This window comes from Tyto alba, unplaced genomic scaffold (genome assembly GCF_018691265.1).
Source record: "Tyto alba isolate M040663 unplaced genomic scaffold, T.alba_DEE_v4.0 Super-Scaffold_48, whole genome shotgun sequence".
Taxonomy (NCBI): Eukaryota; Metazoa; Chordata; class Aves; order Strigiformes; family Tytonidae; genus Tyto; species Tyto alba.
The window spans coordinates 8,978,658-9,002,464 of NW_024881324.1; the positions used below are offsets into that span (position 1 = coordinate 8,978,658).

The following is a 23,807-nucleotide window of genomic DNA, read 5'->3' on the forward strand; positions in this document are numbered from 1 at the left end:
TCCACATCCCTTCTGGGCAGGAAGACTTGATCAGGGATGTCCCACAGCTCAGGGACAGAAGCTCCAGAAGCAGGAAAACCAAAGACTCCCATCAGGTGCCGACTGTGCCTCCGACTGGTTAAGCCCATGCCATGCGCTAGCAGTCAACGGCAGTTTAGGAGACAGTCGATTCTGTCGCAAAAAACTTAGAAAGTCTATAAATACACGCTACGTACTTCTGCAACTAGGCCAACGAATAACACTGCATGTATTATCCTACCACTCCACCTGCCCAACACAGTAAGCCACTGTACAAGGAATTTCAAAAGGAGCGGTTTAGAGGCACGAGATACCCTCCCACTACATCAACTTCTGTCATATTAAACCTTTTCTGACCAGAACTGTCTGCCGACACTCAACTAGACACATGGCAATAGCGGAAAAGGACCTGATTCTAGGCCTAGTTTATGCTTGGAACTACGGAGAAAGTGAGGAGAGGTAAGAATGAAAGTCCCATCCCCCCCATGTCGTTGGATAGAAACACTACAGCGCCAGGATTTGCAGAAATATTTGCCCAGAGTTTGGGATCATATTCCATACATATGCATCTCAGTAAGGAATCTGATTGGGAGGAGTGGTGAATATCCAGTGTCTGCCATGGGCTTAAATGGAAACTGCTGTCTACACAGAGCTGTGGGCTTCTCTCCAGGCATGGACCATCTGGTGGACACAGCTTTCTCCTTTATATTGCTATGTCTCTCCTCTTTCTTTCTTGATTCCTGCTTGCTGTATCTTTCTTTTTTTCTCTCTTTTTCTACTTTCCCATCCTTGTAAAAAGCTGTTTCTGTCTTGGGAATTGCACATACTTGTGTGCATCGTCCTCAACAACACACAAGTTCCTCTTGATGTGGACACGCTTCTACCACACGTCATACTTTTTTTTTTTTTTTTTAACATGGCATCCAAAAGACTTGCCTGAGCTGTCAATCACTGAAACAAATCCCAGAATCGCTGGTGGTGATCACGAATCACACCAAATATTAAAGATGGTGATATGCTGGAAATTCCACCATCCGGTCATGGTGTGCATGTACCACTATCAGTCTGAAATGGGTTCCCTCATGGATTATCCAACCCTGTTTTAGCTGGCTGCTTCTGGATTCAGCTAACTTGGGATTTAAGGCAACCATTCTCTACAAGCAATAGTCGTCAAAGACATTTTAAGCGTGAAAGTTCAGTAAGAACAGCCCCCCCCATGTATTTTTTCTGATCCCTGCATTAAAACACAAAAATTTAATTTTAAAAGCTCCCTCCCCCAATATCTCTCCATGATTCCTGTAGAAGAAAGAAATTTGGAACTTTTTTACCACCTACTGAGACGATAAAGCAAGGAATCAAAATGCTGGTTGCTCTTCAAGCACACTGAGGCTCTACTGAAAGCTACATTTATCTTTCTATTTTTTTAAGAGTCACTAGCGAAAACACCCAAAACTCTTCAGTGCAGCTGCTGAATATCTGCAATTTTCTATAACCCTTTATAATTTCTCAGCCAAACTCAGTAGGTAAGACAGGGAATTCAGACTGCTCAGGAAACCCTGGCTGGAGCTGGAACATGGCTAACAGGTGCTGGAAGAACCTGATGCCCAGAGAATACCCTCCCCATCACTCAGAAACACAGCAACTTTAGTCTTGGGGCTTGCTGCTGAAACGAACGTAAGAAGCACTAAAGCAAAAAGTGCCTAACAGAAGTGGTTTGTGTGAACTGTATTTTAATAAATGTAAACACACATTTTCTAATTAAGTGTTTTTCTCCCCGATGTTATTAAAATGTGATGAAAGTAGGAGTGGCAGGCTGGAAACAAAGAGAAGGAAGCGGTTCTGGAAACAGGGTGCAGGGAAGCAGTGGAGCTCTCCGCCGCAGGCCCTGCCCCGGCTGCCGAGAGGCTCCTCGGGCCCAAAAAACAACGGGGTGGATTCGTGGGACAGAAGCTCTCCCTCTCTGAGAGAGAAGTCTCTGCAGTGCCTTGCTCCCACACGACCTCTCCTGCTCAGAGATTTTGGGACTCCTGATGTTCCCACCACCCCAAGCAACACCTGCTTTGACAAGAGTGGATTTCCTCTGAGAGATCTGCAGGGCTGTAGGCAGCACCTCGTGCCACGGGGACTGCCCGGCACGGCACGTGGGCTGGGTGGGCATCTCCCCAGGGCTGCACCTCGCCCAGCTTCTGCACGTCGTTGTTCTAACAAACGCGCCCAGGGCTCGAGGGTTAGGGGCTACGGCTCGGCACAGCCACGCGATCCCACCGTCTCTCCAGAGGAGCCACCTCTGCCCATCACACCCCACCCCACCTCACAGGCTGCTGAGTTTATCACATGAGCTCTTATCTGCTGCACTCCCAGTAACGCGCACCCGAAACCAGACCAGAGCCGCCCCGTCACTCAGAGGAAGAAGGACTTACTGTGAGCAGGGGACACGGACATGGAGATCACAGGAGGGGAAGGCTGGCAAGGATAATGGAAAGGAGAGCACAGAGTAAAAGAAAAAGTAACCAGTTTGTGTGTGTGCAGAGCTAGAAGGGGAAAACTAATCTAGAGAATGATCTAAAAAAATATGCACTAACTAATAGGGCTACTAACAAGATGCTCTAACGGGACTTTTCCATCCCTAGCATCTATGATTCTGTTTTTTTTAAAAAAATGAAAACTAAGAACTGTATGTTCATCTTTTCTTTTTAAGCTATACTTTAGGAATGATTAGGAACTGAAATGCAGGGATGAAAGTAAGCATTTCAGAGAATTTATTTTACATCTCTTGTGTGTTTTGACCTTAACGTCAATGGAGGCGAATTAGTGGCTTCTGCTTGTTCCCGGCAGCAAAAGAAAGGGCAGGTAATAATAATTAAAGTGCTACTACAAGAATAATAAGTGGAATTGCAAAGACATGCAGATCCACAAGGCTCTTCTTTTAAGCAACTTGAATGCAGAAGAATAACTGCTAGACTCTGGCTCCTGGTTCACTTGATACTTACTTGACTTCTTCCTAATTCAGAGCAGGGATGCTGTGACATGGAAACCTAGCATCCCTCCAGGGCTAAGGCCGGACACTTCACTGAAAAGGCATGCAGCTTTAGGTGGGATAATTTTCTAGGTTTCCCTACCTGGAAGAGGGTTGGATTTGCCAAGCGGCTGGAAGATGAGGAAAGGAAGGAGGATGAGCTCCTTCTGCCTATGTGTTGTGCTGGGGAGGGGCAGCTGTGGGCTTGCAGTGATACGATACAACAGCAGCTGCCCGGTGCCTCCCTATTTACATTACAGTTGTATATGCTCAGCTAAAAATAATCTCCTACCTCTGTCCCTCAACTGGCGAGAAAATTAGCTAATGTTTGCACAGAGTCTGAAAATACAAACTCGTCAATATTATAATGACTTCCCAGAGATCCCTGGGAGGAGTACGTAAGTGAGCCAAAGCTAATGATAACAAATGCTATTTTTGTATGGCACTTACTCTTTACAACTTACGCTCCCTTGATAATACCATTTGAAAAGCTCCCTCCTTCCGGAAGTATGCGTGCAACTGACACTTAATTGCAATAAAATACTTCATCAAGCAACACTACACACGCAGCTCTATCCCCACTGTACTCCGGAGTCAAGATATATTTAAGTGCAGCAGCTCCACAGTGCCACTGCTCAAAGCAGCGTGACTAAATACTGTTCTTTCAACGAGAAGACTAAGCTCTCTTCACACAGGCAATTTTCTAACGACTAATGACTGCCGCATGCCTGCTTATAAGGCTAAATGCTTTCATATAGCCACGTCGGGCTGAGGGTGAGGTCGTGGAGACTTTGAGCACGTAGAAACAATCTCCTCTCTCTCTCCCCAGGCAAGGGAAAACCGGCAGAGCCATCCCTGCTATGCAGGGACACAGCTGATCTGGGAAGAGACCCAAGTCCTGGAATCTGCAGGAAACCTAAATTAAACCCCCGTTTCTAATCATATCTCTACGTGACTCGCCCTCCATTCTGGAAGCATCCCCGGTGGGAAACACAGCTGGGGAGTATTTCGGCTGCGATGATGTCAGCCCGCTCCTGATAGGCTTCTCTGTAAGGTGACACTTTGCTGGGTGAGACCCGTGTGCCTGGCCCTGGATTTTTACAGCCTCAGACTCGGCTTGCTTTCTGCCAGAGGATGGCACTCCACCCCCTGCAAAGGCACTCTTCCCCGCGCCCAGGGCTACAACACATCGCCTGCGTTGACAGATCTGCGAACGAGACACGACACAAATGCTACCTGCTAATTTGTACCTCTTCTGCTGGTGCAGAGACCGGTGGCCTGGCTGCAGGGAGAGAAATGAGAGCAAGAGGAAGATTGCAGATGGGAGATTGCTACTTTTGAAATCTCATTATTCAAGGCACCAGGACAAATTATAGTAACTAGTCCTGATCCAAGGACGGTTCCTCTAATCACGAAGCCTGAGATGCACCAAAATACAGTTGAGCGGTGGGGAAAAAAATCACGTCTTTATAGTGAAAGCCCCAGAGGCCCAGCTTTCATCTGCCGTGCAGATGCAGGCACATACATGAACAAAACCACACAGAGAAACTGCACGCTTGACATGAGAAAGGGGATGTGACACATGTAGCCATTTACCCCGTGTGTGCGACTGGGGAAGGATGGGCCACAGGTTGCTGCGACTGTAAGAAATCTTTTGCATCATCTGCTCCTCTGTACCACGGCTGTTTGTTTTTCTCCCCCAAACTGTCAGCCTGAGGTGCTTTACTACATGTGTCCACGTCCAGCTCTTCTCTCCCTCTCTCTCATTCTGGTTCTCCAGTGCTGAGGGAGCAGCATCGGGGTTGCAGATGCTGCATTTCACTGCACTCAGAGCAAACCAAAAAGATTTGCATCAAGATTATTTAAAATGCGTACCTCTAGAAAGCAAAATGCTATCCAGCATATCTGAACTGCTCCAGCCTCAATGCAACAGAATCTAAATCGCTTGGAAAAAAGGCACAGCATCAGGGTGACACTCTATGATCAGTATGTACTCATTCTCAACCTTCAGAAAGCTCCAGATTTTCTTCCTGCATTGCGAACCAACGAGAAGCAAAGGTCAGAAGCACAGCCTGTCCAGCCACCTAGATGTTTTTTCTTTCCAAATTTCCCCGGAACGCACAGTTTACGTAAGCCATGCAGTGTTTAAACCACCCGCGACTGAAGCCTCAGTAAAACTCTGTAGCGTGTTTCAGTAACTTACGTGTGTGATGGAGCCATTCCCAGGCAGCTCCAAGTTTTCAAGCCATGGAAATTCACTGCCTTGTGCCTTGAGCTGAATCTAACCTGAGCCTTCTGGTGCGGAAGGTAAAAATCACCTATCAAAATGCAAAATATAATCCTCTCATACTGCTTACACTCTTTTGTATTTTAGTCAAAAAACACGGCAGATCGGGTAATTCTTCCTGTGGGTTCTCCAGCTATAAGAAAGACCCGCTTCATATCCGAGAGACTACATTTACCATCGGTGTGACCCTGACGGCTTCCCCAGCACGGCGAGGACCAGAGTTGGTCTCACGGATGGCTGTGAACGCCGAAGGACCGACCCCCCCGCGGATCCGAAGCGGCTGAGATGGGCTGAGGGAAGCTGCGCCTGAGGGGGCCACAGCGTGCCCCCCTGCCCACCCCCCCCCGACCCCACCCTGCGTTGCCTTTACCTGTGCTCGATGCTCCCCGACCGCAAACTGTATCACGGCGATGCCTGGGCTATGGCTGTCTTCAATCCTCTCCACAGTGCTGGAGTCTATTTTCAGGTCGTTGCTAATTTCCGCGCTCTGTATGAAGTCTTCCGTTTTCAAGTCCTCCACTTTCTTCAGCTCCCCGTTGGCCAGCTGAATGATCGACCCCTTCATGAAGTAAGGGGGCAGCGTGGGAGGCGCGGCGGCGGGGGAAGCGATGGACTGCACCACGGGCAGGTGGATCTGCGCCTGCACCATGGTGGCCTGGTAGGCGGGCTGGGTGGTGAGGGGCTCCGCGCTGAAGTTCTCGCTCTTGGGGACGGCGGTGGTGACGAACGTGTGAGGCACTGCTGCAAACTGAGGGGACGACGTGACGATGGCGGGCGCGACTCCCGACGGCTCGACGTCCGCACTGCCGACCGGTATCAGCAGGGACTGGGTGCCGGGGATCACCAGGTGCTGCGGCAGGCTGCCGGGGTACCCGATGGCTTGCTGCTGACCGCTCAGGTAGCCGATCACCGGCGGCTGGGTCCCGGCGTAGAAGGCCGTCGCCGGCAGCCCGACGGGGAGTTGCTCGGAGGCGCTGTGGGTGGTCTGAATGACGGTGTGAGGGGACAGCGTGGCCACCGCCTTCACCCCTTCGTGGCCCAGAGCCTGCTGCGGAGACAGGGCGTAGGACCGGTGGGCTGGCTTTCCTAAGTGCAAGCTTCCCTTGTCGTTGAGGGCTGAGGGAGAGGTCTCGCGGTTGGTGGCCTGCTGCACCTCCATGTCCGCGGTGGGCGTGCTGCTGTTGGGGACCACCATGACGGAGGCTCGGACACCTGAGGAATCCCGCGCGCCGTACTCGGCGGGGCTCGAGTGGACCACCACGTGCCTGGTCTCGTAATGATGGGGAGCTGGTTTATTGCCTGCTTTGACTAGACCCATGTCGGCCGAGGGCGAAATGCCGTACCTCCGGCTCTTCTCTATCTCGCCGTTCAGTACCTCCTTGGCCTGCATCGCCTGCAGCCGGCTGCTCTCGGGCTTCTTGGGGGGATCCCTGGTGACGAAGTGGCCCCCCGAGTCGGTGTATTGCACCACCACCTGGGAGGAAGGGCCGAGGGTGAGGGTGTGCGGGATCACTGTCTGATGGGGGTGCAGGGGGACCGGGATGGTTGGAGGAGAGACGTTCCTGACGGTGCTCTGGGAAGAGCTGGAAATGTGGACGTACTGGTTCTGCTGGGTGGGTGGAGGAGACCCGGCGGAGATCAGTCCAGGCGTCCTGACCAGGTGCGGCTCAACTTTGTGCCCCTGTTGGCTTAAGCCGCTCATGCTGGCCAGCAAAGTGGAATAGGCCTCCAGCTGGGAGCGCTGGGATGGAGTGGTCGCGACGGCCGTGGCCGCCGCCACGGCGCCGGTTGCAGAATTGGCTGTTGGGGAAATCAGCTGCGAGGGGATGAACCCGGTGTACGATCCGCTGTACTGGGGCCCGACGAACTGGAAGGTGTGTTGCAGGTGCGTGTACTGCACGGGGGAAACGGGGGTCCCTGACTGGGAGAGGGCGGGCGAGTACACTGTGGGAAGAGTGGTGGAGGCTGGAACGGACCTGGGCGCGCTCGGCGGGGAATAGTCCAGCCCTGCAGACAGCGATTTGTGCAAACCCTGCTGCAAGCCTGCCTCCACCGACGACGTCCCCCCCGGCCGGTGCCGGCCCCCCAGGCCGCCCTGGCCGCCGGGTGTGCTGGGGAGCCATGCTAGGTTATCTGCACGGTGGTTTTCGTTTGGCAGGACCGGCTTCACCTCCGAAGGCAGGCTGGTGGCAGGGATTTCTCGCTTCTTAGGTGGCAGGCATTCATTGCTCCGCTCTTGGTTGGATTTCATCTTTCGCCGTCCCCCCTCCACTGTGCTTGCTTCACTGTCTGGCTGGCTCTGATTTCAGTCTGATAAACGGAAAGTCACATTTGATTTCTGCAAGGGATCCAGTGACTTCATGAGGAATCATCTCCCCGTGAGCACAATCCTCCGACAGCTCCTCTGGATTCTGCAATGAGAGGGTGGGCAAGGGAGGGGGGAGTCACATCGTCAGCGCTGAGAAATGAGAACAAACGAGCAGACACCCCAAAACAGCAAGCAAGAAAAAGTAAAACTTTAGGGGAAAAAAAAAAAAAAAACAAACCAAAAATGGCCAGGCATTGCCGATCTCCTTTCAAGGAGCGGTTGATAGCTGCGCTGCAAACAGCAGCAAAAATCCTGGGCATGTCTGCTAATGCATCAGGAAAACGATTAAACCTGTAGGCAGATCAGAAACTCTCTGGCCATAACTTGCCACATTTAGCATCGGCAAATTATTTCCCAAGGCTTGCTTTCTCCTTCCTATGGGAAAACCCTCCGTGTCTCTAAAGTGCCCAGTTCGTTCTTCCAGCCTCTCCATCCCCTGCCACGATGATGTTGCCTTCACCCTGCTGTGTCCTAAGAAGCACGGGAGCGTGGCAGGGCGCCCTGAGGAACATGCATGCGCAAAATATTTACATTAGCAACAAGCAGCTGGTTTGGAGCGCAGAGGGAAAATGGTGGGTCACTCCTGAACGCCAGAGTCACCCACAGGGTGACTTCACGTCACGCCAGACAGGGCCGCCGAGGCGGCAGCTCTCCCCTGTCCCCGCTCCACGCCACGGCTCATTACGGGCACACGTGCCCTTCATCTGCCAGCCTGGCAACGAACCTCGTCCACGCAATCTATTTACAGCAGCAGCCCAGAGCCAGAGGAGGCTCTGAGCCAGGTTTTTCATGTGTGTTTGTTGTTTGGTTTTGTTCCTCTCCCGCCCCCCGCAGTGCTTTGAACTCCCTCTGCTCTGGACACCTCACGCTCAGGTGCCCAGGCAGGACTCTGTGCTGGGAGATGCTTCCCACCGTGCACAGGCTGGCCGGAGCCAGGCGCTGGCACCATCTCCACCGTCTCCATCTCTGGTGGGATCCGATCCCCCGATTCCTCAGCGACTGCCAGACCAGGGAGGCTGCAGGTACCACACTCACAGCCACATCCACACGTCCAAACGCTGGGCAAACTCGGCCAGGACCATTGGGAAAAGCACGTTTGGGTTTCCTGATCCAAACCAGGTGCCCCCACCCCTGTAAAAGCTCATGACTTTATACTGGGCTAATTTTGCTATAGGAGGAAAACAGTTTCTTTCTCTGGTCTGCATCACTTAATTCGGTGACTTTAGCCACCCAAAGGCAACAAAGTCAACAAAGTCTTCCTAACTCTTTCACTACCTGCTAAGGAAAATACCGTAACTAAAACACATCACCTTTTGAAAAAAAGCAAAAGGAGCTGACAGGCTTCCTGTACCTTCCCGAAACCTACCTCGCCTTGTCACACAGCAAACTTTATGGAGAGTGAAACTCTTCCCCAGCCCCTGTCCAACTACTGCTTGTCATCTGTGTTGCTGGCTGTTTTGAAAGATATGCAAGAATGGGTGCTGAGGAACCGTGCACCCTGCACGACCCAGCATCCTAACAAGAAAAGCATGCATTATATGAAAGAAAAATGGAGACAGAAAGAATTAAAAGAGGATGTGAAAGAAGATGGAAATAGGATATACACCACTTTAAAGTCAATGCAGAGCAGCAGTAATGATATTTATCTTATGGCAAGTAATATTCCTTTGGGGGATTTCTTTCCCTGCTGCCTCACTCCTAATGAACAATAAGCCTGGTGCTTATATGCATATGCAGTCCATTGAAAACATACCAGACTAGGATTAAACCTATCTTTAAGAACACTCTTTACGTTTATGGTCCTTCAAGCTGCTGTAAGCCTGCAGGAAAAGTGCAAACCTTCTAATGGTTTGATACAGTCTTAAGTTAATTATTCTGTTGTTTAAATATTGATAAACAGTAATGAAGCTCCAATAGCCACAGAGCCAGGGGCTGAGGGGGGGTAAAGCGCTGTTTTGGGGCAGATTCCTTGGCTTTGAGGTGAGAGGAAGGACAAAAGGACTCAGGGCAACTCCAAGAGAGCAAGGGCCAGCGATGCGTCGAGCGCGGCGGCACCCGCCGAGCAGCCGCTCGGCACGGCTACCCCGACCTGCCCCGACCCGCCGGCAGCCGCCTCGGCGCTGCCTCCGCGGTCGGACGAGGGCAGCCAGGACACAGGGTCCCCGCTCTATCAGCACGGGTCTTCCCCCTCCTCCCAACAGTTGCTCGGTGTGTCTTGGCAACAGCTAAAATTATTATATTACACATGACTTACAGATTTTTATTTTTAAGTTCGACTAAAAATAAAATCGCCGAGCTCACATTTGCGCAGTCATCCTTGGTTAACTTTAGCTCACTGTAGCCTTCTGCCCTGGGCAGTTGGCTTTGGCAGGTAAATCAGCAGCTCCTGGCTGGGGCGGCTGCCCGGGGACGTCGCGGGGGGACGCCCTCAACCTGGGGTGCTCGTCCCGCTCCCCTCGCCACGGGGAGCTCGCGCTGGGCTCGCACCGTCCTTCCATCTCTCGTGGAGATGGACATGAGCTGCAAACCCAGAATTTAAATACACTCCCCATGGGGAAAAGCTGGGAGCAGTGGGCCCCTCTGCCTGCAACGGAGCAGGGAGGTTGTTCATGGGACCGAACAGGGACATCTCTTTTGCTGTGATGGATAAACCGGGCTCCCAAAACGAAAAGCCCGAGGTGTCTGGGTCCAGCTTCTCTGCATCAAAAGTACTACTATAAAGCTGTATGAAACCTGTTGAAGTTTCACTCTGCAGGAGCTGAAGCAAAGGTTTTGTTCTGCTAAATAGCATTGAACCACTGAGTTTTGGGTAGCCGCCAACGACAAAGCTAACATTCTTCAAAAATACCAAATACCGAATCTTTTGGGTTCTGAGGGTTTTTTTCTGGTGTAAATCTTTCATAGGGCTGACTTCAGCATCACTGGTAACAAAAGGGCTGCCCAAAACCTCCTGGAGAGCACAGGAGGAATGAACAAGCTTAACGGAGACAAGGGATAAGACAGCTGTAGAGCCGTGAAGACTGCCCCACTTTTCCAAGCCCAAGTACTTCTCGGTGAGACTTTGAACTCTAGCAGACACAAGGCTGGATTTGCAAAAATGCAAATGCGCAGCATAAAACAGCCTACTTCTACTTCAAAACTTAAAAGTAAAGTGGTATGTTTTCAGCACAATTCAAGTTCCAGCAACAGTAGAGATAAGACAGGACTGATTTAGCTCAGGAAGAGAAATGAAACGGAGACAACCCAAACAGAGTGTCTCAAAGGCAAGAGGTACAAGACCTGGTTAAACTGTTATTTGCTGGCTGTCCTGGAAAGACGAACGCCTGCTCTCTGTGGTGTGCTGCGGGGTCTGTTATTTGTATGCTTCTTTTTTTTGGATCCACATCGTTTTTCTGACTCTCAAAATTTCCCTTCTCTTTAACTTCAGAGCTGTCGATCACCATTTTCAAGATATGCAAACAAGCTGCAAACACCGGGTGATTTTTTTGCTCCTGCTTTGTACGTGTGTGTGTGTGTCACTCAAGTGTGTGCGTGCGTGCACGCGTGTGTAATTATGGCTGGGAAGGTAAAGGGGACAAAGAGATCAGGGACAGCAGCTGGACTTTGGTATCTCTGGCAGCGAGTACACATGGAACATTGCTAAAGCGTCTGGACAGCCAGTGTCCGCTGGCAGCCTGCCCACACTCAAATTCCTGGAAAGGCTTAAGGCAGAAAAATAATCACTTGGAGGAGTCACCATCTGGGCTTGCTCTGGTCCCAAAGGGATTGCTCACTGGAGCTCAGGATGTGCATTTTTCATGCAAAACTCCAGCGTCTCTCTGCAAGGCACTTTAAACCTCACTATGTCTCCCAAACCAGTATTTTTCTACTTATTTCATCTAATAAATTTAAAACTCATGAGAGGATACTGGGTTATAGCTTGAGGGGCTGACCTCCTTTATTTTGGAGGCAACACAAGCCTCCAAACACACTGTGATCATACGCCGTGTCCCACCACCCAGGACTGAGTCTTGGGGTGCACAGAAGTTGGGGCCAGACTCACGAACTGCAGCAGCACTTGGCTATGCAAACGGTGGGTCTTTCACTGCCTTCAGAAATCAGGCACTTTTTGCAGTCCCGTGATGTAGATAACGTCATTTTTAGGTTTCTAAAACACCTTCAAAAATCTGGTCCCTCCTCCTCTCTGGTCCCTGATGTTTCTGCAGTTGCTAACAAGCTCACAGCCACCAGGAGCAAGGGCTGGGACCACCCCCTCATTGGCCTTATTGTGTGGAGCCCCCCGGGGGGGCAGCCGTCAACCTCCGACTTCTGGGGTATTCAAGTCAAACCAGCCACTTATTGTCGAAAGGCTCCTTTGATCCCAAACCCTAATAACAGACAGGTTATTACGACTTTTCAACTTTCACCTTCTGGCTCCAGGAATGACCAGTAAATTCTCACATTTATACCTGCAATAAAAAAACCTGGGTCTCCCCTCTGTTAGAAACCATTGCCCTGCCTGGCAAGTAGACATCAACGCAATATTCAGAGAGTACACCAACAAGAATAAACCTCTGAGTTGAGACGGACACACAGCTCTTTATGTCTGGGGTGTTACCGGGCAGAAGCAGCAGCACAGTCTGATGCTGCCTCCTCAAGCTGCCTGCCCATCCCATCCCATCAGGATGAGCAGGTAATTTCAGCAGCACTGGAAATCTGTTGGAAAGGAGGGCACTTTGTCCCAGCTCCCCTCTCCAAGGAGGCTGGCATCCTGCAGGATCAGATTCAGGGAGATTGAGAGACAGACACATTGCAGAGGGCTCCGCAGCTGCATTCTGGCTCTCAGATCTATATGCCAGCTTTTCCCCCAGCTCCACACCCTGCCCGCTGCCAGCTACATATTCCGAGTTGTAACTGCTACGGATTTCATTAGCCCTGCCATGTGCAGCTCAGCGCATGCCAACAATAGCTATAGGAGTTTATTGTCCAATCCGACCAATTTCACAGCTCTCTGGCAGATTTCCCAGGAGGGCCAACTGCAGAGATCCATTAATAAGAAACATGAAAACCTCTAATAAAATTTGAAATCCTCTTCCCAAAATGAAAGGATTCCTGATCAACACTGCATCTGCAAGACAGATTGTCCACTGCAGTGTTAGCTCTTATTATGCTTCTGGGAATCCGTCACAGCAAATTGCTACGGGTTTCTGCAGAGCGAGCAGCTATTCTGCACATCCCTCCTCCTCCCGATCAGATCAGACAGCCTCCACGCAATATAAAAAGCAAGTGATACAAGCAAACCTCGGCAAGCACATCACTGGATGTGAGATGCCCAATGGCTTGACATTCCCATGAAATTTTATGATGCACATATGTAGGTATCAGTGTCGAGAGATGATGATTTAGGAGGAAAAAACAGTGTAAGATATACTCCCAAAAGGACAGGCAGATGATGGAGTTGAAGAACAGCCATTCACTCAATGACATTCATGAATGCAGGCGATACAAATTGACGACTAGAAAGCCACTCCAGTGGCTAACTATCCATTTCTGCTACTTAGTTCCTGAATTTTGAGGATAAGGGCAGATCTGCACGTTCTAAGCAGGACACGTGTCTCCTGTAGTGCTGTTTTACTACAGTTACACTGTCATTAGGTACACATAGTTATTTTGTGTGGTAGCTTCTGGTGAGCTGCACAAGAATATGGTGCGAGTATTAGCTTCGGGTTTAGCTAAGCTTACTGCTGAATTAAGAGTTGGAATTACCTTTCAGAAGTTTGCAGGTTTCTGCCATCAGTTCTTCTGGGTGCCATCACCCGATTCTGCAACAGGAAAGGTCTGTATTTTCCGCATCCATAGAAGTCGTGCCACGCTCTGGATGCGCAGCATTACCTTTCTGTGCACACGTACAGCGATGCAGCTACACGTAAGCCCTGTGGGACTGCGAGTATCATGGGTGACCTGAGTAGATTCACAGCTGCCTACTCATTTATTCCATGTTTTTTTTTTACAAAAAGAGTTATTAGCAAAGGCTATCCCACCTCCTCCATCATGCTTTGCAGAGAGGTGGCAGTACAGAGCACAGCACAAGATGCCAATCAGGCTGGCTGGAAGCAAGAAAGCATTTGCTCCAAGAGCTGCAAGCCGACCAAGCCTGGTCATCGCCCTTGCTCCCCGGCACAGAAATCCCCTGCCTCGCAGTGCCAAACCCGGGCGCTCACATATCATGAGTCAGGCCCCGCTCCTTGTCCCTGAAACACATGACACTGGTTTAGAAATAGAAGATTTCTTAAAATGATAACGGTGGAGGTTATTTGCTTTTTTATTACTTTCTCATTTAACCTGCCCTTCTGCTGTGTGAGGTCTTTCAGGCTCGAGGTCTCTAGCTTTTCCCTGCAACCCACAAGACCAGAAACTTACTATTTTAGCTAAAAGTGGAATTTCCCATCTCATCACTTGACACCAAGAACTGGAGTTTTGTGAAACAGCATCAGATATCTAGAGACTAGTGATAAAAACGCAAGAGCTGACAATGCTGATTACAGTGAAATTTCTTTGAGGGTGAAGCGCTGGACTCGAGAGCCCTCTGCCTCTACGGAGGAAGGGGGAGAAGGATTTACTGCGAAGTAAGGGTTTGAGCCCTGGGGCAAAGCCACGTGAGTTTGCACAACTCGATGCACGACTTCCTCAGCTGCCCAGTCGAACGTGCAGCTCAGCTGACCCTATGAGAAGCACCTCTACTTGCAGCCACGAAGGGAAGACCTGGGGCTGCCTGGGCCTGGGCTTTCAGCTCTGGCTGACTGCGAGCTGCATGGTCCCACCAGGCAGAGCTGATTTGGGAGCTCTTTACAACCTGACAGAGGTCTGCCAAACCCCTGCTCCCGATGCCAGGAGCATCAGGACCACCGACCCAAGATGCTCGGGAAGGCAGCGTCCCCCTTCACACACACCCAGTGCCTTCGGCGGCAGCACGGAAGCCGTGACGCAAACACACGCATTTTAAAGTGCTCCTTCAAGCCCACCGACACCAGGACAGAAAGGTGGATCCCACCTGTGCTGCCCCCCAAGTGGCTGAATGAGGCGTCTGACCTTTTATCTCCTGCTGCCAGCACAGGGCGGCAGGTTTACAGGACCAGTTTTTCTGATAGTGCGCAGTGGCATCCTTTATTCTTACACCCATCCCCTAGAGGTGCTTCTGCAGTTTAAATGAGTTAATAGAGTTAATTTATAAACAAGTATAATACCGAAATTGCTTTGTTGATGTTTTTCATTTATCTAAAATGTGCCCAGCTACAATGGGAGCTGCCTACACAATTTTCCATTGAAAATTTCACTAGTGACTATAAACGTAGCAACACCCACTCGCCGCTCATTTTAACTTGTGACAGAAACTGTCATGCCTGTATGAACACATTTGCACCGCAGATATGTCACACAGGTCTCCTTCCATGTGTCTCAAAATGCTCGCTAACGTTCTCTCCTTCTTCGGCAAAACAAATTACAGACACGCCTGGCTTCGCTGCCAGAACACATGAATAAGACCCCCACGAAAAATTACAGAAACCGGGGGCGTTTCACCCCTTTGAAGATCCAGCCAGTAACACCAGTAAGCAGCAGCCAACTCGGAGCAGCCATTTTACAGATAAGCACAGGCACTGGGGAGGAATGTAGCTTTAAGCCTGGCTGATAAGGGGACGGTGTGAGAGCACGGCTTTAGGGGCAGATTTGGAAAGGTCAGCTGCACGCTCGATGCCTTTCCTTGGCAGTCCTGCAGACTGCTTCTCTGGTAGATTCCACGTGCTAGCAAATTAGACTATAATTAGTCCATCTGTAAAGTGCAAAATGTGAATTGACGTTAAATTCCCCTTGAAATGGATTCCAACACCTCGCCTTCTCTCAGGCTTCATTCAGCAAAGCTTTAACTTGAAGCAATTTTGCAGGAGCCCTTGCTCACAGCCCCAGCACACACCCGCTGCTTTGCCAAATCAGGATCACTGCCCGTCACCACTGACAAAACCAAAATACCAGCAGCTCACCCCGGCCTTGAGGCACGCAGCACACTCCCCCAGCGCTGCAGAAGGCTGAGATCAAGTTCAACATCCCGCCCCTACCCCTCCCTCCCCCAGCCACCTCTCTGCTCTTTCTTTCTTTAATTCATTAATTTTTTTCTTTGTCAGGGTCAGCTACATTCGGGTGTGCCCTGCGGAACTGCCCGCTCGTCCTGCACAGACCCTCAAACTGACAATCTCAACACAGGCAACGTCGTAGGGGTCAGTGCACGTGTGAATGCACGTGGGTAAAGGAAAAGCCAGACTAACTCTTCTGCACCCCCCCTCCCCACAAAACGCCTGCCCTGGCCCTGCAGCCCACAAACCCAAGCGACTAGTTACTCTTCCTGACGCAGCTTCGTAGGGAGCCTCTCTCCTGCTCCATGGGAGGCAGATAAAATGGGCACGGAGAGCCAAATCCATCACCAGCATCACTTGACTGAGGCCAGCACAGCGAGGGCAAGATTGCCCCAACTGTCCTATCTGACAAGCCAACGCAGAAAACAATTAAAAGAAAATGAAATAATGCGGGTTTTTAACAACATAGCAGGCTCCACAGTCACAGGCTCCAGTTGCAATTAAAAAACCCACCCTTTCCAACTAAGAATGCAAATCATCAGCATTGCTCTCAAACAGGGAACGTTGACAAATGAAGGCGGTGTGCTAACAGGCAGTGCCAGTACTCTTAATTTAAGTATGTGAGAAACAAAGGTATGTACCATCCAGGACTGCCAGAAAGAACTCGCTTTAAACAGCAATCAGAAAGAACTGGAAGGGTTTAAAAATGACTTTTCTTACAAAAAACAGATACAAGAAAACCTTTTGCTCCCCTTCTCCCAGCCAACTGAAGAAGGAACAAGAAAATAAAAATCACACAGCTCCCATAAAGGTTATTTATATAGGAGTTTTGAACTCAGAAACTAAAAACATTCCTCCATTGGACATGTGGGTCCAGTGAATCACAGCCTGGAAATCCGAATGGATCTTTCGTAAAAGCCACTGAGCCACGAACATGCTTTCTCACCGCTGTGAAAGCATCTTACCCATCTGCCACTGGAAATCCACGGTGCAGAGACAAGTGACTCCCCGACACCAGAGAAATGGACAAAAGGATGACTAGCTACCTGCAGCTGGTTTCAATCGAAAAGCCGAGTAATTATTGCAGCCCTCTCCTGTGGCTCATATGGAGCGCAGCATGGAGCTGTAAAGCGTTATGCAAGTCTAATGTGCTGCCAGATCTCTTAGAGCAGGCAGCAGCCAAGTCGCTCCCTCCCACCATTGGCTCAGCTTCATTAACTTAATCAGGTATTCATTCATTCATTCACTCACTCATTCAAAAAAAAAAAAAAAAATTACACTAAACCTGGCAAATAGCCAGTGCCATGCATGCAAGGAGCATGCTCACATCTGCCACTGGAGCTGGAAGCAAAAGGGTAATCTAACATCCCTCAAGCTTTGAGAGGGGCATTAGCTTTGCATGCAGCCCGGGGCGCACACGCACCTTTGCCACAGCCTCCCCAAAAGCACAGAGGGCTCGGGAGCTGCAGTGGGGGCAGACGTCGGCGCTGGAGACCGTGGAATCGAGAGCAGCCCTGTAAGTCAGCGCAGCCAGCAGGCAGCAGAGTAGAGTGCTTCCCCAGAACAACGAACTAATCAATTAATTTGGTTATTTAGGGGGGAAAAAAAGGGAATCGTGGCAGGAGTAACTCAACTCATTCTGCTGCAAGGTTGCTACCCTTTCTTTTGCACATACCACATATGTTGCACAGCTTAATCCAGACAGAAGGGAACAAAGCAGAACAGAAAGTAAAAAAGAAAGAAAGGAAAATGAGGGGAAGCATCACACAACCAATGTCAAGAGCATCTGGTAATGGAAATCTCTGTTTGACCCCCGTATCTGTAACGTAAGACTTCCTACAGGCGTGTAGCATTCAAGCATCAAATAGAGTCCCCTCCCTTGCACAGCTCTTGCACTTGTTTTTCTTAGTCTTTACATGTAAGTTTGCAAAGAACGTTATTTCTTCCCTCTAGCTGTCATCAGAATGACTTTCACTGCATTTTTTTTTTTTTTTCCAGCAAGCTACGAGAAAGCTGCTTTATGACTATTCCAAAAAGCAGGCCTGGAGAGTCAGCCCTGACTTTACTGTGAAGAGCTTCAAGCATTGAGCCAGGCTGGGCATTAAGGAAAGGGGAGAGGTGTTACATTTCCCACAGCAACACTGTGAAAGCAGTCAGCATCTCGGCCTCTTACCTCACTCTGCCCTGTGCAAAAAAATACCGGATTGCAGGTTACTCCGAGCAAGTCCATAAAAGCAACGTGGAAATACAAAGCACTGAGACTATTTTGAAATCGTGTTTAAGGCTATATAATGGAAACGATACACCCCAGTGCAAATCTTCAGCCACAGACCTGGCCAACGTGCCCCAAGAGCATCCACAATCCCCACCTTCCTCCAGTGATGCACATCAGATCTCATAACCCTCCATCTTTTGTTATCATGGAGAGCACAACTCTGTCCTGTAGGAACTTCAACAGTCTCTTCTCCAGCTAGCCTCCAAGTTGCTGTTTTTCTTTAGGCAAAAAAACCCCCAAACAGATCTTCTGTGGCCACTGCCACAAGACACGATACAAATGGCAAATCAGACAAAGACTTTCAAAAAGGTTTATTAATGTAAGACCAGCATTTAACTAAAGGTCTGCAGTTCTGATGCACTTAGCAAAAGCACGTAAAAGACCCCAAATCAACACCGGTTACTCTGACCCTGACTCTTCCTCTAATCACACCACAGAAGCCCATGGTTAACTGCTGGATCCCTTGTTGAATTTCTCTGCAGGCGGACCTACTGAAGAGCACCTTGGTACCTAGTAGACAAGCAAACACACAGCTTCTGGGGGAACCAGCTGATATGTGTAAGGGCTACAAGTGAACGTTAGGTATTGCAGCTCATCAGTGAGTGAACAGTGAAGTATGGCTGAACATTGCTTCTTCAACTGCTACCTGACAGCATGTAGGATTTGCTGACTAGAAAACTACTCCAGATGCATTAACAGAATTTTAAAAAGAGAAAGAGATGAAAAGGTGTCTGAAGGCGACATGTTTCATAGTCCTTGGCCTTCTGCACTCCAAAGCGTGTAGGACACCAGCCAAGCAGCTGCAAAGTACTCTACACTCAACTCTGCTTCCTTCACCAGAAGTTCAATCTTGAGCTAAGGGCCTTTAAATTATCCAAGCACTTAAGCACTGTGTCTCTCTCATTACCTTTGTCCCCAGCCCTAACCCGTCTAAACGGGGTCCAAAGCTTGGAGGTTCCTCCTTTTCACTTCATGTCCCTTCTGTTGCATCCCTGACACACCTACTTCATTCAAGACACAATGTGAATCCTTCCTCTTCTGCCCATGCCCGGCTTCCCCTCTCCTGCTTGAACAGCTGCTCAAGCCTCGTTCGGTGGCAGCAGCCTCATTTCCTGGCATCAGGGCGACAAACCACCATGAGATTCCACTTTCCGAGCCTCTCTTCCATACACAGGAGCACTCAGTGAGGTGTGATTTCTGATACCAGAAGCAGCTTTGGAAGTTTTCAAGCAGGCTATCAGAAGAAGGACAGGAACACAAGGGAGCAGGAGAAGAAAATCAGTCCAGGAATACTATGAGTGTTTTATCCCAAATGACCCAAACTTGGGCAGAGGTTCTAGTTTGGTCTAGATAAATAAAAGGGATGTGGTTTGAGCAATTCTGGTTCTTTATATGAATCATTTCACTTCTCCCTCTGAAAGAATCATTAGAAGAATGTGGGGTTTCATGATTCAAGTTAAGAGAATGAGAAGGCAATATTTCAACACTGTGAAATGAGGCTTGCGTGTCTAACCACACCACCAGCTCAGGGTTCACTTCTCACTAGTGTCAAGTATGTTTTCCCCTCTGTATCTCTGCAAGCCCCAGTTCTGTCTGTTGTCATCACTCACGGGATTTACCTAATCCCTGAAACGGCAGAAAAAAATCATCTTTTTTTGCTGAAGAAACAGAATCACATCTCGAGCACACACTGAAAAATTCAAATTGTACATATCATTTATTGTAGCTCCATTCATCCACCCAGTGTTGACAGTATAAATACAAATGATGCCCATAACAAAATGCTGAACTGCAGTCCAATGTATTAGTGGTATTTCTTAAGAGATTTCAACTCGCTTTTGCTGTTTCTCTGTTCACATTCCTCACACTTCAGCATATTCAAGCAGCTGCCTGTTTATACAAACACAGCCTGAAACAGAAATGTTGATTCCCTTCTTCATCAAAGCTGGTGGTGTTAGCTGTATCCACTGGTCTGAAGTAGAAAGTGGGGCAGAGACAATCAAAAGCTTGCAGTTCCTTTAAAATTTATTACCTCGCGATTCAGCTACAAAGGGGGACTTCACAACTTTCTAAGAACAGAAATTCACCTTTCTGGAGTTTTATTTTTAACACTACTGGACTGTGATGTTGACCTTTTAAATTCATTGTATCACATTATACATGGCAGGTACAGCTTGCTGTACAGTTCCTTTCATGCATAAGTACACGGCAGTGCAGTTCCAGATTTTATTGGCACTCCTTGGACCCACACCAGTGAATCCGGCTCATGACTGTGCATCTTCTACCAACAAAGCTCTCAGAGCAGCTAGGGCAGCCTCCTGCACAGCGCCCAGCAAAACCACGTTAGTCCTTCTGCAGTGACAGACACGTCCAATTGCAGTTTGCCAAAGCATTTCTGTGGGTACTACCTGCAGAGCTTTGAAGTGCTCCCTCCAGACAAGCGAAGGCAAGACCTAGTGTGAAAGCTTGGTCTCTAACCAACGATACCTCGCTAATGACACGATTTCAGTTTCCATGTTAGCTAAGGATGTTTCAGAAGCACTCTAACTAAATTAGGGGAAAGGAAAGAGATGCAGCCTGGGATCTAAGTGCTTAAAACCTTTGTGCGTTCCTCTTCAAACTAGCATTTAAGTGCTGTTCTCCCAGAGAAGAAAATAGTTAAAATAGCCTCAGATCCTCCCATTGCAAAGCAGAACCCAACGGAGAGGCTTTCTCAGGAGAAGAAAGCTCCAGGGGGAGTCCCTTGCAAAAACTGTCTCATCTCACCAAGACGTCCGCTCACCAAGGACAGGCAGGGAACACCGACAGTCAGGCAAGTCTGCTCGCGGAGGCACCCTGTGTCTAATTTGTGAACTTCGGCAGCGATAGCTGTGTGGTAGGCGGGATGCATCCCACCGCTCCGCAGCTTCCCCCGCGGCCGTGGCGACATGACCCACCACTGTCATTCCTAAGGCAAAAAGGAAAAGGGATTTTTTTCCTGGTTTTATTTACACTTGCTTAGTCCTGGACTCGGTGATTCTCCGGCATCTGATCTGTTTACCACTCTCTCTCTCTCTCTCTCCCTCTGCCTACTCTGATTTTTACTTCTGAATGCAGAATCATTTTACATCTGTTAATCTGTTTTGGTTTCCTTTTTTTTCATATGTGGTTTCTGTCTTGTAGACTCCTTACGATAGATATGGAATACAATGCTGTTTCTTCTCTTTTGTTGTCCTTGTGTTCACAAATGACTGTCTTCTTAGAAATGTGAAATAACTACTGCAATGGATGATACATAATCTCTTTGGTACAACGGACATGTTACAAAAATATGGAATAACCATGAGATCATACAACCAGGGTGACTAAAATAACATCATCATTGGTCACAACTTTCTCAACTCCTGAGAAGGAAAAACGTTGACAGCACTCTGCTATAAGGCTAGTGAAACTAAATCCAAAATAAGGTATACAGCCACTCTTGCCCTTGGGCTAAAATTAAGTAAGAACTAATCGTGTCTAATAGAAGTGGTAGGAATTTTTCAAGAAAAATTTACACTTGGAAATGCTTGTTTTCAAACCTGAATCTGTTGGAGGCAAAAATGTTTGAATACATTTATAGTTGTAGAAAACTGCTGGAATTCCTTCGTAAATATTTTGCCAGTAATATTTAAAAATACAGGAAAATCCATTTGCTGGGCCCAAAATGAAGGTTTGTTTTAAACATTTAATGAAGGTGTAATTAAAAAATGCTGTAACTGCATGAGAAGTTTGGTTTGAAATGAAACTGTCTTCTAGATAGAATACAGAGCTATAGGCTTTGCTGTACAGTTTTGCAAAACATTTTTACCTATTATCTGATTTTCACTGTATCTCAGCTTTTCAAGTTCTCCTCCTATTACAGCATGAGCCATTTCTTTGAGATCTTGGAAATTCTCATGGGCAAAATATAATTTCCTCCTAGCTCTGATTTCTAATTAGATTTAAATCTTTCCTAGCTGGGGCAAGACCTACCCGAGCATTTTGAAACACTGCCAGGTTGATTACCCATGTATATGAAAATTCACATCCTTGCTCTTTCGTGGCAAAAACCATGAGCTGCATTGCAAAAAGAGTATTTCTTCTGTGACGGCATCATTCAACTCACACCCCCCCCCCCACAAGAGTCCAATTCTGCCTGCAAAATCTTTCCTTTCAGTTCAGACTGCTGCTGAAACAGCACAGTACCTTCTCTGATGTACAGTCAGGTTAGATGACAGCTACCGCACCGGTTTAATGAGAGGGAAAAGAAGAAAAAGAAGAGAGGGAAAATAAGAAAAAGAAGGAAGGGAACTGCTGGCCTGTCCGGTGAATTGGGGTTGAAGTAGCTGCAGCATTTGAGTAGAAGCCATAGTTGCTGGCCCATTCCATTCAGTGGGGAAGGAGGGAAAGAGAAGACACGTCTCCTATGTATACGCTGCCTGAGCTGCTGCTGAAAGTTGCTGGCATGGCAAACAGAAGGGGCACCACAGAATTTCTTGGCTGTCAGGGTGAGGCTACCTTGGCAATTTGCTGTTTGGAGAAGTGGGCTAATGAGGAGACCTTCAGGTGATCCAAACTGCATTTCTCACATGGGCTGCATTGCTACAGCTTTATCAGTGAAATCTTGTAAAGTTTTCATTCACTAGTGGGCTGCTGGCAAGGGTGGGAGTATGCTTGTTAGACCTATCAATTGAAAATGCTGGAGGACTCTCAAAAATTACAGATTTTAGCAGGTGATTTTGACACTCTGTGATGCCACTCAGCACAGCTGTGCTGAAACCCTCCGGTGAGGAGCTATGAAGGTGGGGGGTAACATAACTTGTGACTCATCCCTATCACGTAGGTCAAGATCTTGCCCAGGACCCCCGCTGAGGTCCGTGGTAGGTGGTACTCCAAGTGTACCACATGTGAGAGCCCAAGGGGAGCAAAGCACTCTGAAAATGCTGTAAGCCGCAGCACGGCCACACTGCAGCAGCACATAATGGCTCTTCCATGCAGTTGCACTACCTACATCTGTCAAAACCCCATACATGTCACAGATAAACTACCAGCTGACAGAAAACCAACAAAAAACCACCTGCGCACCAGCTACGGCAGAGTCCTAATGCTCCAATTAGACTAGGTGCCTCTTCACACAGCTTGCTTCGTTTATGGAAATATTTCCAGTGGAACATATAGACAAATCAGCCCCGGGATCACCAGCAGCAGCTGCTGCTTTCTGCACGCAGAGTGTTGAGCAAATCAACAGAGACGAGCTCCCGCTCACATCAAAATCTCAAAGATGTGGATGACAACCCTGGTTAATTAAAAGACACAGGATCAGACTAGAGGAAAATTGTCGCTCAGCAGCTTAGACTCAAAATCAAGCCGGTCTGACAAGAAATAGCAGCTTTCACAATTTTCAGTCTGTGGTCAAGTACTGTTTCTACAGTTCTCGTCTAAAATTATTTCCCCCCACACTCTTCTTTTCTGAACTACCATTTTAGCATTTTTCTTCCCTATTCTCCTCATCTTAGCATTTCTGTCATTCTTGCTTGCTCTTATATGTTAGTTTCTGTCCTTGCTTCACTGTCAGTTAAAATGCCACTATCACTAACAGCATGAGACTGAGTCAGAATTGAGACCGCGCACTCACTCATTTCTGACTCTAGGAAAAAATTACTGAAAGCCAAAAAAGTACTGTGGATTACATCCCCTCTCACTGTCGCCCAGAACAGCAGAATTGCACTAGTACAGTC

General features: G+C 48.5%; 1 protein-coding gene across 13 annotated transcripts in view; it reads right to left on the reverse strand.

Annotated features, from left to right (window-relative positions):
* ATXN1 (ataxin 1) overlaps nt 1–23,807 on the reverse strand; it is a 246,212-nt gene that overhangs the window by 2,067 nt on the left and 220,338 nt on the right. For all 13 annotated transcript variants that reach the window (XM_042806661.1, XM_042806658.1, XM_042806657.1 and 10 more), the window contains one exon: nt 5,692–7,732. In XM_042806661.1, coding sequence (XP_042662595.1) covers nt 5,692–7,572 — 1,881 coding nt within the window. In that variant the 5' untranslated portion in view covers nt 7,573–7,732. The remainder of the gene's footprint in view (nt 1–5,691; nt 7,733–23,807) is intronic.